Below are 19,971 nucleotides of genomic sequence, written 5' to 3' on the forward strand. Positions count from 1 at the left end.
TTGAAAATTCTTATTCTTCAAATTATGTATTTGGAAAAACAGCTGTAAAAGCTGAAGATAAAGACTTGGAACTGATGCTAACACAAAGATGAGAAGCGTGGAAGCAGGAGGAGAGTCGGGGTTTCCTGGGGAAATTCACAACAGAGAACGAGAGCCGGCAGTGTTGTCTTGGCTTTAGACAAGTTCTAAGCCCATAATCAACACTATAAAAGCCACCTTGACCTTAAACTAGTTCCAGTTTTTTTTCTAACAATTCTAATTCAAAATTTTGTCTGTTCTATATTAAATTTCCTTCTCCTAACAGGTTGTAAAAATAGAGGCAGCAGTGGAACCCCTCTGTTTAATCGTTCCCAGGGACAAACATTGTGACTTGTATAATATGTAACTATGAATTGAATGGCAAATTACTTTTATTTAATTTAGTCTAGGGCTCAGCTTCACCTCTGAAATATCAGCCTGCATCCTTCTATTTTGGTTTGCTTCTACAGTCCACTTAAAACAGTAAATGTTTACATTGCGAGGACAAGAGAATGTGTGATGTATTTTAACTGTCAAAAGTGCTGTGAACAACGGCAGCTGGGAGAAGAATGCCCCTTCCCCGCTCCCCAAAGCCCCTAGCTGCCACGCACCAGCAGTTGCATCCTTTCATGTCCATATTAGAAGAAAGACAGAAAAGGAAAGAAATCAATTTACCGCTATTCCTGAAAAGACAGTGTAATTTCTCCCATGTCTGCTCTCTACATCCAATGCAAACTGTAAGCTAGTGTGGGGTGGGCTGCTCACTAGACGTGAAGCTTTTCTTTCTTCCTGTTTTCTCGTTGTCTTTGGTAGGTTCTTGGCTTCCAGACACGAAGGTCTGGAAGGTCCTGGTTAATGTGAATTCTGCTTGCTCCTGCTCCTCTGTGCCTACTGTGTACATCACCCTAAACTCACCGTCAGACGGCTGTGCTGAAGGCTTAGCCTCAACAGGCTAAACTCTGCACATGAGTGGCTTCTTTTGCTGCTCCCAGACATGGTGACCTTTCCCTAATAAAGCCGGAGAGGTGGAGATACACATAACTCTGTGGCTGAGGTGCTGTCGGGCCCTACGGGAATATTCCATGGCAAATACTGGATGGTAAGGACACAAATGCAAAACTAGATTCCATTGTTTAACACATTCAATTCAAGAAACTTGGGGAGATGGGTCCACCTCACCTCACCAGCCCCACCTACACATGCCAGCAGATCCTGTACGCCCAGCGCTCTTCAGCCACACGGAAGCTGTCTTTCTGTTTCTCCAATGCACCGAGTGTTTGTGCTTAGAATACCCACATTCTCTGTATATAGTTCAGTTCTCACACTTTAGAACTTAGCTCAAATATCACGCTCACTCAGTGGGATCGCTCTAAATCCCAATCTAGATCAGTGCCGCCTCCCGCACTGTGCTAGCATCCGGGTCCTTCCAGCCTTTCCATTTCCGCCATTGTTCTTGTCATTGTTCTTTCCTGGTTTCACAACAGAGATTGGTGTGTAAACTATCCTGATTATTTACCACCGTATCTCCTGGTCCTCAAGAAGTAAATATTTACCTTGAGGATAAGCTTAAAATTCTACCAGAAGCTGAGGTCAAGAGAAGAAGAAAGGGTGCAGTCTCGCCACACCACCCCGGAAAGGCAAGGGAAAGAAAACCCAGGAAGACATTTTACCACTCAGCTGCTCTTCCTACTAAAGAATTTGTGAGGCAGCTCTAGCCAAGCATCCTCAACTACAACCACATGAAACCGGAAGTCAGAAACAGAAGAAAGCCCAGAAAACTCATAAATATGTAAAAATGGCATGCCCCTAAAGAACCAAAAAATTGTACAAGAGGATGTTTTTTCTTAAATCTCAGACAAGTGATAATGAAAATACACCAAAACTTATGGATATACCAAAAGCAAATGGGAAGTTTCAGAAATAAATGTCTATATCTAAAAAGAGAGTCAAGTCTGGTGACGCACACCTGAAATCTCCAAACTTGGGATCCAGTGGTACAAACTGTTCCCATTTCTTCTCCCAGTGAGTCAACAAGCAAAGCAGTATGAACACAGTACACAAACACCAGCACGAGCACACCGTGTAAGGCCCATAGCTCTGGGAGACGCTTCTCGCTGGCTCGTGACTTTCATATATTATAGTATCTGTATGGTGTGCATGTCCTTTATAAACATATAAATACGAGCAGATATGAAAATCAAAGAGAACAAACAAATCTAAGGTAAGATGGCAGATACCTTCAGGAACTCTTCCTCCAAAATAAAAATGAAAAGTTTAAATTATTAGAAAACTGTATATTTGTATACATAGAATCTCATACTGAGTAAAAATATTAAAAAATCAGTGTTATTACTTTATAAGAAGCTCACATGAACAGTCATAAAATGACAAGAGGAGGTTAATATATAAAAATAGCAAACTCCACAGGTAAATACAGGAAAAGCAGGGATGACACAAACCTGTTGACCAGAACAGTAATACGATCAATTCTAAATGCACCCACTAGCACATGAGGGGATATTTTAATAAGTGCAGTATTCACATACACACGACCTTTGACGTCCTTTTACATATAACAGAGCTGTGGTTTTATAAGAACAAAAGTTACTAGAAACACACAGAAGAAAACCCCTGGTAATTCTCGTTGTAAGGGCTGTTACTGCACATATTTCAAAACAACAAAAAAGGCAAACAATAATAAAGGGGACAAAAATGATGTGAATTGCGCCAAGAGCCATATCAGGAGGAAACGGTCAGTGAGGGCTCTTACCTCACATGGACAAGGTTACAGATTTGATCCCAAGCACTGGGGAGAAAATAAAGACTTTCTGAATCTTCCTATCCACTTACCAACTATAACTAGTTCTAGAGCAACAGGGCAGCCAGGGCCACTCTGAAACAGCAGAAACAACACGCTGAGGGGCATCTGGGAAATGCGGTATCAAAGAGACCAGATTGCCAATCAAACTTAAAATCCCCGGCTTCTGGTCTGAGACTCAGGAGCAACTTTCTGGGCTGTAGAAAATGGCTCAGGCTTGTGATCTCAGTTCTTGACAGGTTCTTGACAACGAGGACTGAGAAGAGAGGCCCCAGGAGACATGGAGTACCAAAAGGGGGCTGGGAGGAATCACACAGAAGGCCAGTTGTCTGAACTGGGACAAGGTCAGAAGGAGACTCGCCACAAATGTGACCTGTTGCTGAACTATAATCCATGGAATGAGAGACTAATTAACTCCATCCCTCTCTGCTCTTTGATTCATTCTTGAGTTCAAGCAAATGTTCACTGAATGTCTAGCAAGAGCCACTCCCTGTGGAAGCAGGGAAAACAGTGAATGAACCAGACCAGAGTCTCCACGCATCTGTGATCACGTCCGAGAGTTACCAGCCACTAGGCGCTCTAGATACACACTGGAGTCACTCGGAGGCCTTTTAAAGTATCACCCAGCTAAGCTCCAACACCAGGGACTTTGAGACAAGGGTCACCAACAAGTCCAGGGACCTACATTATTTTAGAAATTCATTAGGTCATTCTGACATGTGAATAGGACTGAGAAAAACTGTTCAAATGAGGTAGGACCTAGCAGGCAGAGTAAGGTTGTAAGTCATGCAGGTATGGGCAATGGGCCCAGCACTGCTGGAAATCACTGGAGACGCTCTACTCCCCAAGTCTCTGATTATCCTCTCCTCCCACCGGCTGTGGATCCCTGGGATCCACTCCCATTTTCTTTTAGCACTTAGCTCAAATCATCTTTCTAATCCAACCTTTCATGATCTTTCATATGTAACTGACACAGCACTGTTGATAACTCTCCCAGAATGCTGGCTTCCTCTGTCTCCGCCACATTCGTTTCCAGGCTCCGCTGCTTAACAGCTGGTGCAAATCCCGTACCAATCACTTTAAACACTGCTCCAAACTCCCGGCAAGTTTGGAGCTGAGTGAAGGCCCTTTCCCTCCCACAAATGGGAAACCTATTCTTGTCATCCCAACCTGACATTCTCAATAAACTGTCTACTAAAAACTAATATGTTCTATCAAGTACAGTTGAGGTTCTAACCCTGGGAAACTGGCCGTGAAGACTGCTATTTTTGCATAATAAAACATATTCTAAGCTCAAAGCAGTTGAACTTACAAGCAAACTTTTGAAAAAACAGCCCATTCACCTCTTTGAGAGTGTGTGTATGTCACACACCAGCCAGGGCGAGAAGAGACACCACTTCCAGGAGCCATGAGCAAAGGGCAGAGTCAGAAGAGGGAGGCCATGCATTCTAGGCTACATTTATAAAGTCACAGGTTAGAGCCTTCTAAGGGAAGCACGTTCACGGTAGCCTCGTCTAACCAACAGTGGTTTCTGAAGAACACACAACTGTCACTGATCACTTGTTCTCTTTTCTGGAGAAAAAGCCAGTCTAGCCTCCCTTTCAACCAAGCCATGTTTTAGCTGTTCGTTTGAATATTCAATAGAATCACCATGAGAAAAGCCACCCAACACTGCCATGAGTCTACCGTTTTCCGGCTTGAGAATTTCAGTGCTCCTGTTTGCAGCAGGGTCTAGCTCTTCTTGCGTCCGTGTTTCAGTTGAGGTAAGCTCCTCATCGCCGGGGACAACAAATTCCTATCACTGCTCACTTGATGGGAAGCCCATGTAAACCATCTTCCTTCTTTCCATCAACACGAGCGCCAGTGTTTCAAGGCAGTACCCCATGGAACAACCCGGACATTCTCAAAGTCACTGGGCAGAAAACACTCTTCTTTTGCCAAGGAAACACGTGATGCAGACGGGGCGTTAGGGAAGGCTACATATAATATTTCCCCTTTTTTCTGTTTATAAATGCAATGAATGCTTTTGTAAATTAAACCAGAAAATTATAAGAAACTATAAGAAAGATAAGAAAGCCACCATACTCTTACTTCACTGAAGTAACCACCATTGACGTTTTGGTGTATTTGTTTTGCGGATTTTTTTTTTTAGTTCTACACAGAGAAAATATAGTGACTTGCCCCTGTCATGGAGATTTGGAATGTTTAGATTCCCTCTGCTCTCTTCCTTCTCTTCTGTCCTTCCCTTCCTCTCTTTTTCTGTGATTGTATTTTATAGACATTCTTTCACATTTGCCTTTAAATATTTTCTCTATAAAGTTTCTGAAATTAGAATTTCTGTATTAAACAATCATCAAATTGCTTTTCAGAAAAACACTTGCATCAAATTCTGTTCCCATTGCTAACATTTGAACTTTGTCTAACTATACTCTTGAAGCCCTAAATTTTTGGGCCGTCATTTTAATAGTTGGTACCACTCATATTTCTATGATTTCCAATTTGTTTAAACTTTGGAAATGTTTGTTGATCTCTGATTCAATTCTCTCTTATCTTTTTTTATAAATTTAGGCTGTTCCCACAAATAAGGTCAAGTTCAGTGTATTGTACTTAAAACCTTGTGTTCAGTGAAAAGGGGATGAGTCTGAAACAAATGAGGCCCAAAGGGTTAAGTTTTGGGTTGTACACTGTTGTTTCCCCACATTACAACAAAGAAAGGGAGAGAAATAGCGCTTTCTCTTCCCTCAGCTGGGCTGATAAAAGACCGTACACCATGTCAGAAACCTGAAGAGAGCAATGGCGATTACCTTCCCATACCTGCCAGAAATCAGCACAGGCTGTTGCAGAAACACCCTGCCAGGATGGAGAAAGCAAGACGTGATGAGACAGAGTAAGGTGGGCACCAGCAGAGAGAGAGATCCACGCTGTAGGGAGACTCACTGCCGGCTCCTGTGGCCGGAGACGTGCTTTGGCATCGTCTTATCCATTCCCTCCCTCGGCAAACCACCCCCTATTACCACCCTTTCAAAGGCAGGCTGATGTGCCTGTCTAAGATGAATGGTTATCTTTAGACAAAACAGACTTCCTTCCATTGGCCATTTTATGTAGTATTTACACATAACCTCAGTGAAGGAGAAAAATGAGGGATTAGGAAAGACTTCCTCTAGGTAAATATGACAGAGAAGGAGTACACACCATTATCTGGGGATTAAACAGCCAGAGCAGCTAGACTCCGCAGGCCAGCGCCCAGCACTTGGAGATACACTTGGCTACTACCTAGTTAGGCACCAGAGACTCCTGGCCTGTTTCCACGTGATGACAATCTGCTTGGATGTAAAAGGAAAGTTTTTAAATCACACACTGCCTAATTTAAAACAATAATCCCAGGCCCTTTTATGCTAAGCCTAATAAATCTTAACACTTTAATGAATATATTAAAGATATCACAAAAGCTGCATTTGAGTTGAAATGCATTCCTAATTTATGCTTTTTGACTAAAAAACAGGCACAATTTGATAAGGTTAAACAACTTCAAGTGGATGGTAAATTGATATATTTTTCCTGTAATATTTTACTAGCTGTAAATTTTAGGGAAGAAACAAGATAGTGGTCATTAAAAACAAAATGTGGAAATATTTTAATCTTCAGCCATTAATCATGTCAGTTTTACCAGATTCCCCCACCAAGCTATTTAAAGTAGATGAAGGCATTTTCTAAGCCACAGGTTTCCTGGTTTCGATCATTCTATATAAAGCCATCCTACTGCCTCAGTGACAAACTCAGATAAAGATACAGAGAAGCCTTCGATGTTTTGTTACCTAAACTTGTGACTTGAATTGTGATGCACCACACATGAGTTAGAAAAACATACTTAAGGAAGTTAATGCCAAGTGGGGGAAATCATAAATCTAGCAGTAAGAAAAATAAAAATGAAAAAGTTGCTACCAGTCAATTTTTATTTATTTATTTATTAAAGATTTCTGTCTCTTCCCCACTGCCGCCTCCCCTTTCCCTCCCCCTCCCCCAATCAAGTCCCCCTCCCTCGTCAGACCAAAGAGCAATCAGGGTTCCCTGCCCTGTGGGAAGTCCAAGGACCACCCACCTCCATCCAGGTCTAGTAAGGTGAGCATCCAAACTGCCTAGGCTCCCACAAAGCCAATACGTGCAGTAGGATCAAAAACCCATTGCCATTGTTCTTGAGGTCTCAGTAGTCCTCATTGTCCGCTATGTTCAGCGAGACCGGTTTTAACCCAGGCTTTTTCAGACCCAGGCCAGCTGGCCTTGGTGAGTTCCCGATAGAACATCCCCATTGTCTCAGTGTGTGGGTGCACCCCTCGCGGTCCTGAGTTCCTTGCTCGTGCTCTCTCTCCTTCTGCTCCTGATTTGGACCTTGAGATTTCAGTCCGGTGCTCCAATGTGGGTCTCTGTCTCTGTCTCCTTTCATCGCCTGATGAAGGTTAATATTCAGGAGGATGCCTATATGTTTTTCTTTGGGTTCTCCTTCTTATTTAGCTTCTCTAAGAACCCGAATTATAGGCTCAATGTCCTTTATTTATGGCTAGAAACCAAATATGAGTGAGTACATCCCATGTTCCTCTTTTTGGGTCTGGCTTACCTCACTCAGGATAGTGTTTTCTATTTCCATCCATTTGCCTGCAAACTTCAAGAAGTCCTTGTTTTTTACTGCTGAGTAGTACTCTAATATGTATATATTCCATACTTTCTTCATCCATTCTTCAATTGAAGGGCATCTAGGTTGTTTCCAGGTTCTGGCTATTACAAACAATGCTGCTATGAACATAGTAGAGCATATACTTTTGTTGTATGATAAGGCCTCTCTTGGGTATATTCCCAAGAGTGGTATTGCTGGGTCCATGGGTAGGTTGATCCCGAATTTCCTGAGAAACCTCCACACTGCTTTCCAGAGTAGTTGCACAAGTTTGCATTCCCACCAGCAAGCTACCAGTCAATTTTATACACGATCCCACAACATCAAGACAAATACGTATTTTGAAAACACGCACAAGACTATTTTCAGAGAAACTAAGTTAAAACAGAGTAAAATTACCATGTTTAATACTACAGTTTTTACCTACATCTTTAAAATGTGCAGAGCCCATGTAGGGAACAATGAAGCTGCAATGGAGATGTTGCAAAGCACCCTGACCAAGCAGTGGACAATAAGGTGGCCATAGCGACAGATGTGCAGATCCTGAGATCACCCTGACTAAGCACCTCACTTCTGCCATCCCTGCTTTAGAGAAAATCAGTCCCTCAGCTTTGTTTTAGCGCCATCCATTCCAGGAAAGGGTTTAGAAGAGCTAAGATATTGTTATTGTAACTATCATAGAAACAACTGCTAAGTCATCGGTGTAATTAGCCAGGTATGGAAGAGGACTCCTGCTTCCTTAGGGGATAAGCACACAGTTACAAAATAGCAAATTATCTGTCGGGTTTTGTTAATTACAAAACAAACAGCAGAGAGAGGCAACATTCTTTATGCTTAACCATATAATTTTGTTCTAAGAGTTACTTTTGTTAGATGCCAAATAAGTCTAAAGCAATTCACAGCTAGCTAAGGCAATGCAGAAACCTTGATCCTAACTTAAGTTCAAGGCTGTGTGGAACAGAACCTGTAACTTAAACATCCAAGCTGACGGAGCTTCCACTTGACAGCAACGTCTCCTTTTAGGTCACTGCCACTTAGGAACGTTTCTTTTTCCAAAACATCACAGTGCGTACACAAAGTCACCTCTGTGGTTCTCATGCCTATACTCAGCAACCTACAGATTCTTAAGTTACATAAAGGCACAACGCTATTACAAAGAAAAACTTGAGAAAATAGTTGCAGTGCATCATGACTAAATTTAATATAATTCTTAAGCTTTGGGGAAACTTTTTGTATTCAAATATATCTTCTGTCTATTGTTTCATAAATATGATAACGCTACTGAGAACACGTTTACCTACAAAGTCAACATACCAAATGCTATTGTTATCTACAGAATTATGCCCAAATTCTTTGTTCTTTGCCTTGTGGTCTATAATAAAATTTCTTTCAACAAAATTCTCTAGTTCTAGTGGGTGACTTACTTATTCATCCTGAAATATACTTGCTGCTGGGTCTTTGCACTTGTCCCTAAATGGCTATTTAAAATGTTCTACTTTTTATCCTGAAGACCTTCTACACTTTAATTCCCTTTCTAAAGATTCTCCCAGAATTCCATTGTGAAAATCAACCATGTTGCCTTGAACCTATGGAAATCATTTCTTCAATGAGATCGTAAGCTCCATTGAAAGAAAGTAGCATCGCATGTCTTCCCCTGTCTTACATGTTGTGGTTGTTTGAAAGAAAGTGGCCCCCAAAGGAGTGATACCATTGGTAGGTGTGGTCTTATTGGAGGAAGTGTGTTACTGTGGAGGCAGGTTTTAAGGTCTCATATATGCTCGAGATACTGCCTAGTGCCTCAGTTTACTTCCTGTTGCCTGTAAGATGTAGGACTCTCAGTTACCTCTCCAGCACCATGTTTGCCTGCATGCTACCATGTCCCACCATGATGATAATGGACTGAACCTCTGAACTGTAGGCAAGCCACCACAGTTAAATGTTTTCCTTTATAAGAGTTGTCATGGTCATGGTGTCTCCTCACAACAACAAAAACCCTAAGACAGAAGTTGATATTAGGAGTGGGGTGTTGTAATAGGCCAGACCAAGTTTTTGTTGGGAATAATACGGGCATTGGGAGTTTGGGTTAGGAAAGCAGTGGATGCTTTAAGTGCTGTTCAACAGTCCACACAGTAGGAACACAGAAGACAGTGGTGCTAAGAGTGATTTGAACTGTGTGGGGCTGGCTCAAGAGGTTTCAGAAAAGAAGAATTTTAGTATGCTACCTAGAAATTGTTCTTTTGATATTTTGGTGAAGAATGTAGCTGCTTTTTGCCCTTGTACAAAAAAAAATTGCCTGAGGTTAAAGTGAAGAGTTTTGGATTAATTCCCTTGGCAGAGGAAATCTCAAAACAGCCTAGCATAGACTCTGTGTGTGTGGTTACTAGTGTTAACTCTAATGAAGATTTATAATGGAAAGGAGCAAGCTGAGCAAGATTTGAGTAGAAAGGAACACCAGAAAGTGGAATGGAGCTAAATTTTGTGTTTGAGGAGATAAACAGTTAAGAAATGAAATAAGGGAGTCACTTCAGGGTAAAATCCCACCCAATTAATTTTTCCAACTTCTATAATAAAAATTCAAGAAAAGCTTAAAGCCAGATGTGGTAGTACACACCTTTAATCCCAGCACTCAGAAGGCAGAGACTAGCAGATCTCCGAGTTTGAGGCCAGTCTGGTCTACAGAACAAGTTCAAGGACAGCCAAGCTTAGGCAGTGAAGGTAACCATCAAAACCAGAAAGCTGGTGAATATGTAATTGAAAATGGGCGCCATGTTTCAGCCTCAGCAAGCAGCAGAACTTGGCAGCTGAGGCCACATGGTTCTGGCTTTAGAGTCAAGAATAGAAAAAAGGCATTATGGAATCTCCCTTCGAGGCCAGGCTTGTGTCAAGGATGTCCCTATACAGAGGCCTAGAGAGACCACTATGGGAATCTGTGAAAGTGAAGCCTCAGTTACCTTGGAGATGCCAGAGTCATGGCATACTTGCCAAAGAGAGCGGCTAACAGGCAGAGGAACCAGCCGGAGAGAAAGAATTGTGTTACAGTCAGAGAGAGAGAGAAGTGTGTTACAGTCAACAGAGAGTGAGAAGTGTGTTACAGTCAATGGAGAGAGAGAAGTGTGTTACAGTCAACCGAGAGTGAGAAGTGTGTTACAGTCAACGGAGAGAAAGAAGTGTGTTACAGGCAACAAAGCTGAAAGGAGTTGGAGACCTGAAGAGCACTTTGACGTCAGACATGGAGAGCAGAGTCTGGAGTTTGCCCAGCTGGTTTTCAGTCCTGCTTTGGTCCAGTGTTTCCTCACCATGCTCCCCCTGCCCTCCATTTTGGAATGGTAATGCATATCCTTGCCGATATATGTTGGAAGTATGTGATCTGCTTTTTGATTTTGATTTTACAAGTGAGTATACATAAGAGATTGTATGACTCTCAGAAGGAACTTAGAACCTTAGACTTTTTAGATAAGTTTAAGACTGTTATAAGCTATGGGGACTTTTGAAGTTGGACTGAATACAGTTTTGCATTATGAAAGGACTAAAAGTTATTGGGGACCAGGGAGTGAAATGTGGGGCTTTGAAAAAAAAATGTTCCTCAAAGGAAGTGGCACTATAAGGAGGCATACCCTTGTTGAAAGAAGTGTGTCACTGTGGAGGCAGGCTTTGAGGTCTAATATATGCTCAAAATACCACCCAGTGTCTCAGTTCACTTCCTGTTGCCTGTAAGATGTAGGACTCTCAGCTCCTTCTCCAGCACTATGTCTGGAGACACACTGCCATGTCCCACCATGATGATAATGGACTGAACCTCTGAACTGTAAGCCACCCCAATTAAACGTTATTCTTTATAAGAGTTGTCATGGTCAATGGTGTCTCTTTATAGCAATAGAAACCCTAACTATGACACAAGTCCAAGCAGAAGTTGGAGTAAAAACATAGATCTATGTACTGTTCCAACACTGTGAGCGCGTTACTCTGGGCCAGAGTTCTGAAAACTAATAGATCATAAGCACAACCACACCACTGACAGCCGTATCTGTGCCAACATGTACCCAAACTTGTACTCAGCCATAACTACTAGAATCTACAAATACCTGTGTGGCCTTAAGTAAGTTGCATAACTTTCTGCAGCTCTGCTTCCTTCACTGATGACCATGGCCCAGGAGAATTTATAAAACTTAATAAGATTTATGAAAATATTTTTAATGGTAAAGTACTATGCAAATATTTTCACCATTACCTGTCATGAACACCACAGCTAAAGTTAGGTTTCCTAATAATGAGAAACAAGAAAGAGCTGGACCTATTTCACCAATACAGTCATCACTGTAAGCCCATAAATATTTTATAAAGTAACTGACTGAAGAATAGGATGTGTACCAGGCAGCGATGGCACACGCTTTTAACCCCAGCACTCAGGAAGCAGAGGCAAGGGACCTCTGTGAATTTGAGGCCAGCCTGATCTACATAGTGAGTTATAGGATAGTCAGGGCTACACGGTAAAACCCTGCCTCAAAAAAGCAAAAACAAAAGAGAAGAGTAGGATGTGTTTCAAGCGTGGTTTAGTTGTGGACTCTTAGCCACACCCACGGCTGCACATCCTCTGTGCTGTGTATCACAACTACGCTCCTCCTTAGAGAGGAGGACCAGGACACCTGCACTAACAGTGAGAACATTTTCCCAAAGAAAACCAAAACTGTAATGTTCTAAAAAGACTATCTAAAATCCTCCTAGGAGTCTGCTGTATTTCAAGGGAGGAAATCTATAGCTTTATAGGACTTGATTCCAAAGAAGAAAAAAATGAAGAAGCTATTATAAATTTTAAATTAGTGCTCTAGCAGCAAACACAAAAGCCAAAAGACCAACGAAACAGTGCTAGAAATAAGACGGCTTCACTTCTGAGAAAGTCTCAGCACTTGGCCCGTGCTCTGGGGCTTCCTGCCTTCACTTCGTTCATGAAAGACAAAAGATGTTGTACTATGTGCTTCTCCACAACCAGAGGCTGTCCAAGGGTGACCTGACCTCTCACACCAGCCTGGAACAGGAGAAGTGAATGAAGGAATGCCCAGGGCACAACTTAGGAATGCGCATTCCTGCTACCCTTCTGTTACCCTTGCTTGGTGACCAGGGGTTGTGTAATGTCACTCTGATGCAGACTTTAGCACCATCAGGTTGTCCTCATAAAAGCTGAGTAGGAAACACTTAGGGACTGAACAACGTAAAGAAAAGTAAATTTGTCTAAACTTAAAACATATTAGCTCAACCTTAAATACCAGAGTTCCTAAGTCCCCATCTGGATCTAAAATTAGTCTTGTTAGCCCTTCTCTGCTAAAAGCACAGAGAAATCCAGGGAATTCATACAATGGACCGAGCCCTGTAAGAGTCTATGAGAAAAGGAATTGTGTCTACCGTGTTCACGGCTGCTGCCTCAACATCTGGGACATAGCATGCCCAGGAGATAGATGTTGAATAAATGAATTGTTGAGCAGCCAGTATTTTTCTTGTTTCTGTTGAATGAAGTCCAAATATGGGTTTCAATATTCATACAGAGAGATTCATATTTTATTTCCTTTTCTTTATTGTCATTAAAATAAGAAATTTAAATCACAAAATTATAAAAGCTAAAATGTATTGTCAATGTAATCATACGAGAATGAAAAATATTTTCCTTATTAACATCTCTGGAGAAGGGGAAATTGCTTAATTTGCTTGCAAGTTTAAAACTCCAGTTCCGCTCTGTCCAAGCTCTCCATCTCCTTCAGCTTACTGCCTCTCGTAACAACCCCCTCAGCATTCGGTGCCTTTGGGCATCAACCGATTCTATTCTTTGATTTCCTCGCCCTAGTGCGGAGATTCCTTTTAACTATAGATCATAAAAGTGACACTAGCTGCTTTTTGTTCCTTGCATTTTTTTCCACCCTTCGGGATAATTATATTCTTTCGTGCCTTTGATTATTGTGTTGCTTAGGACCTCCTCGCCTCCCACACCCAGTCTTTAGTTAACAGAGCGCTGCCCTCTCCTGCTCGCCACACTAAACCATGCTCATTAGGTTTCTTAATCCTCCATCATGTGCTTTCATGAAATCTTAGGCCTCCGAGACGCCGTGTTCTCTGAGCCCATTTCCTTACAGCTATTGCTTGTGTAACTATTAAATCCAAGAAGTGCAGGAGCAGCAAGCACTAAACATGAGCTTATTCGCTTTCTGGAGGAAACTTTGTTTGGAATGGTTCTGGGCCTTGACACTCTACCTTTTGCCTTGGCACTTCGCTTTTCACCCAAACATCGCCTGAGATGTCCAGCTGCAGCATGAGGCTGTAGGCGGGCTTCAGCAGATAGTTGTTCATTTGTAGCCACCAGAATTTAGATAGGAAATAGCAACACCCCATTGCTGATTAGTAAATTCAAACTACATCTTTGCATTGCCCCTGGAATTTAGAGAAGAATAAAACCCATGTGTTTTTGCAGTTATTTTGCAAGGGCTTAGATGGCACACAAGTCCCACAATCTCACTGAAGACCTGGGTCTTTTCAACCCCTCACCCTAGTTTCTCTCCGCCCAATTCCCAGGCATGTCTGCTAAGGGCTGTATTCAGAACAGCCTGCTTCCCATTTTATTTCTAACGCTCTAGGAGCCTTTGGCCTGTGGGCTGAAGGAGTTGAACGCATTTTCCAGAGGTGCCAAGCTTTACTCCAGCAAAGCTCACACTTCAGCTCTGTCCACGTGGGTTTCTGATCCTCCCCATCCAGACGACAGAGAGCAAAGCCAGAGTTCTTTATTTAATTGCTTTGCATCCACGCACCGACCTCCAGGGCTCTGTTTATAAAGCCTATCGTGCAATGCACTCCACAGTCCCCGCCTTTCATAGCGTGTTTCTCCTGAGACCTGGTAGACAGTCGTGTTTGATCACTGCAGTAAACTCAATGCTCGGCTTCCTCCAGAATCAACTTACATCCCTGCTTGGGTGGTGAGGTGACAAACACAGCTTCTTGCTTCTTCTGAACATAAAAGGAAGTCTGTTTGACTCTCTTTAGTAAGATCTCCAAGTCAGCAAGCTCTGGGGCCAGAGACAGCAACTAGGAACTCGTGTTAACATAAAAAACTTTCAAGTTTCTTTAGAAAGGAAGCCAGCTCATTCTTCTCAACCAGCAAAGCCAAACTTCAGGTCAGTGAGTCATAAATCAACAGAACACATTTTTAAATCAGTGTAAAACTCAGTAAGTAGAAGTCACAGGGAGAAACAGGAGCTCAAATCTCATCCAGATTCATCATGAAGACAGGACATTTCTGTGATTCTCAGATTAGGATGGAACTCAGCGCCCCTGCTCCGGCTGCAGGGTTCCCTCATTAGATGATTTACCGGAAGAATTTCAGTTGCTACCTGAGCGTGAACACTCAGAGATGCAACCCTCTGACTGATAACCCATGTGTGGCTCACACTTCTACTGCAGGCAAAAATCCTGAAAACTTACTTGCCCTCCACTCAGTAGGGAAAAACAATTTGCATTTCTTGAATATCACATAAAATGTACTGTCCCTTAAAACATTATGATGATAAAAGCAAAATTAATGGCAAATTATTAATAATAGTAAAATTTAGATGATAGCTATGCAGTGCCCCTTGAGGAATACTATACCCCCTACTTTTAAGTATGATTAAATTTTCAGTATAAAAAATTTGGGGGGCTGGAAAAATGGCATAGAGGTCAAGAGAATTTACTACTCTTGCAAAGGACCCAAGTTTGGTTCCCAGCACCTACACAGCAGCTCTCAACTGCCTGTAACTCAAGTTTGTGAAGACCCAACACCCTCTTCTGGCCTCTACAGGTACTGCACATATATGGTGTACAAACTCATGCATGCACACAAACACCTAAATAAATTCTTAATTTTAAAAATTAATTTATGAAGCTAAGAAGATTGTTCGGTCAGTAAAGTTCTTGCCTTACAAACATGAAGACTTGAGTTTGATCTCCAGAACCCACATATTAAAACAAAAAAAGCAAGGCATGGTGGCACATGATTGTAAATGCTTGTAACCACATCACAGCAGCCTAGACACAGAGAATAGGGTCCTTGAAACGGTTGTACATCAATCTAGCTTGCTTGGCCAGCTCTCAGTCAGAGAAATAAGGCTAGACATAGTAGTGCATGCCTTTAATCAAGTAAAAATTATCCCCTGCCCTACACAGACACAGACACTCATACACACACACACACACAACCACACACCACATTTAAAAATTAGCAGAAGGCTATCTGTAGGCTTTGTTTTTTATTTAAAAAAAGATATAAGCAAAATTTTATTTTTTTGATTGCTCATTTGATGTGTACTCAATAACTGATTTTTTTCAACTATGTGATGGCAATGAAAACCTTCCTTTCTCCTAAATCTTACTGAACAGCCAGAAACTCTCTATACAAATGACAGATGTGCAGTAAGCTCAATTCAAAAACCGGATACTTTCCTTAACAAATAATTGTATGCATGTATACATATATTTGTAAAATATCTTTGCATACACGTCCATATACTTTAATATCCATTCCTCTATGGCTAGCTATTGATCATCTTATTTAATGTTTACTTTTCTGTAGTAAGAGTGGCACCATTCTTCAGCTAAAGAGCTTAGTTTGTCAAACTGTACAACATTAGACAACTTTTGTATTTGATGAACAACAAAGAATCTGAACCTATTCAAGTCATACATTTAATTGTTCCAATATGTTATCTTATTCATGATATAATTCATGATAAAATTTGCATGATACAAAATACCACCGAATTAACACCAGGTTTCCTTTGTCTGATTCCTCATCAGTGGCGAGCTTAGAGGGGAAATTACTTACTTCTTATTTTGAAAACATCTAAATTTACTTCATAGTTGAATGCAAAATCAAAGAACAAATAAACTTTTAATTCATATTTCCCACAAGATCTTAAGCATCTCTAACTGTAGTTTTCAGACACTGAAGAAAGGAGCTGTGGCTGTGGCCAGAGACCCGAGGTCAGCAGAGTGAAACGTGAGCCTCTGCAGATGTTAGAGCTATTCCGCGGCACACACTAGCCTTCTGTGCATGGGCTGAGCAGCACACTTGAATTTGGATTAAAAATCTTAACATAAATTATTTGACTTTGACAATAGCAACCTAATATTTCAGTTTTGTGCACTATTCCCAGCTTGCACCTTCAAAATGAAGCTAGTGGACTTTTTCATTTTTAAAAGCCACATTCCAGGTCTTGTACTTTTAACACCAGCCTGCCTGGGTTTTGTTTTGTTTTTGTTTTTGTTTTTTTAGAGAACTAAATTATATAATCAATAAGTAACAAAAATTATCTTATGACTTGGTGATTGACAGGATTGTTAAAGCATGTAGCTTTTGTGTAAAGAATTTATACTTCATCAATTTATTTATTTTATACTTAGAGATTCCAACTATTAAAATGTTTTCACCCTGTTTGAGTCATAAAAGAGTCAAGTAGTTGTTTCTATGACATCTCAGTGTTAGTCTCCATATTGTTATTATTTTGGTTTTTTTAACCAGAAATATTTACCTGTAACATTAGTGGCACGCGTGATCAGGAGCCCAGAGCTCTGACTAGGCAGAGAGGCAGTATCCTGGTGTTTAATTAGGTGAATCTGTTAGGTCAAATCTGCAGACTCCATTAGCTGAGGTGAGGGTCCCTCCAAACCAGAGAAGCTCATGAAGCTGTGCCCACAAGGACAACCGGGCTCACAAGAAAGAAAGGCAGGCTAGCTCTGTGGTTCTTGTCAAAGGAACTCACAGCCACTGGATTCCCCGTGCTCAACAAGCAAGCACACTTTGGACGAAGACGCAGCGGAACTCACGAGTCAGAGTGAGTTTCACTCTGCTGACCTCTGAAATCCAACAAGTTATGTCATTTTTTCCTGCAAATTATTATCTCTTAGAATTGAAAACTAATGTTGATACCTTAACAACGCATCAAAGGGCATAATTCCTTGGTAACCAAAATGAGACAATTTTTTGTGCATTAATTTAATACCAGGCGCTCTGCAGTACCCAGATCTCGGCAAGAGGTAAAAGATAACAGCCAATCCCAAGGACGATGTAACTACATCCATGCTTGATGACAAGAAAACACTCCTGGGACCGGTGACGCTGCAGTAAGAGGCAAGTTCTGTCTCAATGGATAGAAAACAATAGCTTAAGACGGCTTTAACTTCCATCAGCACCCCCATAGAGGCAGCCTACGTCACAAACGAGTTTCCATCTCTGTGTATCCACGCCCCCCAATCATTTGCAGAGACTCTTCAACCATCTCAGATGCTCTGTGCATCTACAAAGTGCATTTCATGCCCGTCACTGCTGTGAGCGGGGAGCATGGGCCCTCGGAAGATGCACGGCATTTACTGCTTAGTCCCAAACTGTGAACGAGCCTGAAGTGAACTTGTCAATCATGATGTGAAGCAGTCCATAGCCCTGCTTTGAGGTGGGGCTCGTATTTTGAAAGGAGATTGTCAGTCGTTTAAAATCAAAATGGTTCTTGATGTATTGAATCACTTTTCAGAGAATAATGTAAAAAATAAAATCACTTAGAATAACATTATTAATGTAAACATACCTGAACCAGAGTCATATTTGGTTTCTGACCTGAAAAACAAACAAACAAACAAAAAAATTAATATAAAAATTGTGAAAGGTCTGAGGTGGCGAGGTGCAGTAATTATATATTTTTATATAACAATCAAGAAATAAAATCATATCCTTAAGTGTAATGCTATATTTCTGTCAACCATTCAATTGAATGCATATATTAATTCAGATTACATAGCAGGAAAAAATATCTTTCAAAGTCAGCTTTTCAAGAGACGGGATTTTATTTTTCAAAATATCCAACCTTTCTTCACAGATAATCTTTCTTCAATAGTAGTATGGAGTGATACAAAAAAGTCCGACCCATAATTATGCCTTTGACTCTATTATTAAAGATTTTCAATTCCTTAACATGAAGTAGGTCCTTAGCAGAGAGCAAATGAACTCAGTAACCCCAAACCCCTAATAAGGAGGAAGAAGAAACGGTTCCTTGTGGGAACCTGAGGTTTCAGATACAGGTTGACTCTGGCTGTAAATTCAGAAGCCTTTGAAGCCGCTGGTCTGGCTGTGGGAAACTGCTGTTGGTAATTACGCCTGAGAAGCCGGCGCTGCGCTGTCAAGCAGAATTAACCCCGGGACTGGGCCTATCCACACAGGCCCCATAAGACAGCATTGTCTATATCTAGCTCTCAAACCAATTAGTGGGCATGCTCAGTCGGATTTATATCACACATTAGCAATCAACGGTATATACCTTCACAGCTGCCCCGGCAAGATACAAGAGGCAGACAGCAGGAGGCCTGTGGGATATTACATTGACAGAGAAGATTTGTCCCCTCTGTGGAAACGCAGTTAACTAACTGGGAAAGGGGAACTCTTTGAAATCATGCCACAGCACCGAAGCGGTTTTGGAAGGAGGAGTTTGCCTCACTTAAACTTGCTTCGAGAGAGCTCATCAAAGAAGAAAGGGGAAGACAAGGGTCTTCTTTGGTAACAAAAATGTTCTCAAGTACTCTCAAATTTCACTTATTTCTAAACAAAATCAACAAATTTTCATATACATATTATATATAAGCATTCATGGTTATATACACACAGACATAAATGTGTGTGTGTGTGTGTGTGTGTGTGTGTGTGTGTGTGTGTGTGCAACCACAGACCTGGTTTTGTGGGGGGTTTCTCTATGTGGTGCTACAAATTGAATCTAGGGCCTCACACGTGCTAGGCAAGCACTCTGCCCCTTAGCTCTCCCCCAGTACAGCCAATCACAGAGTTCAGCAACCACGGCTAGAATGTAGACCCAACTTCCTTCCCACACTTAGCCCTAATCTCTGTCCTTCTTTTCTATGCCCTACCATTCCCAAGGCAAATTCATGTCACTCGTTGATATCCAGGATTCTGGGAAGCCATGCCTCACAGTTACACCATCACTGATGACAACTATAGCCTCTTGTATGTTACTCTACTGGCATCCTTACCCACTTCCTCCCTAGACCTCAGTTAGGCCTTATTAATCTTTGTAGCCACAGCATTGAAATATACCTGGTATATGCATTCAGATGTCTCTCAAGGGAAACTAATGATAAAACATATATTTTGAGATATGAAATATTATGTCAAAAAACTTTCCAAGAATCTTACTTTGTCCTGAGACAGCTGGTCAATGTATAATATATACCCATAAAATGCACATAAAAAACATTTTCACCAACTAATTAATCCCCCAGGCATCAATTAAAAAGTAGAAAACATTTTCATAATTCTCAGATATAGTATTAAACATTAAAATACATTGTTAATAATTAAAACATAATCATAAAATTAATATGGTCAGATTTGGGATTAGTGGAAACTGGTCCTACAACATCTGTTCATTCAAATTCCCATGAGATTTTACACACTCAC

The 19,971-nt window shown here is 41.2% G+C and overlaps 1 protein-coding gene across 3 annotated transcripts in view; it reads right to left on the minus strand.

The window, feature by feature from the left end:
- The window catches only part of Msrb3 (methionine sulfoxide reductase B3), a 120,911-nt gene that overhangs the window by 27,580 nt on the left and 73,360 nt on the right, over window positions 1-19,971 (minus strand). For all 3 annotated transcript variants that reach the window (XM_050165509.1, XM_050165508.1, XM_050165510.1), the window contains one exon: window positions 18,095-18,123. In XM_050165509.1, coding sequence (XP_050021466.1) covers window positions 18,095-18,123 — 29 coding nt within the window. The remainder of the gene's footprint in view (window positions 1-18,094; window positions 18,124-19,971) is intronic.

Source organism: Alexandromys fortis, unplaced genomic scaffold, assembly GCF_014885135.2.
Source record: "Alexandromys fortis isolate MF-2015 unplaced genomic scaffold, M_Fortis_MF-2015_v1.1 scaffold_154, whole genome shotgun sequence".
NCBI lineage: Eukaryota > Metazoa > Chordata > Mammalia > Rodentia > Cricetidae > Alexandromys > Alexandromys fortis.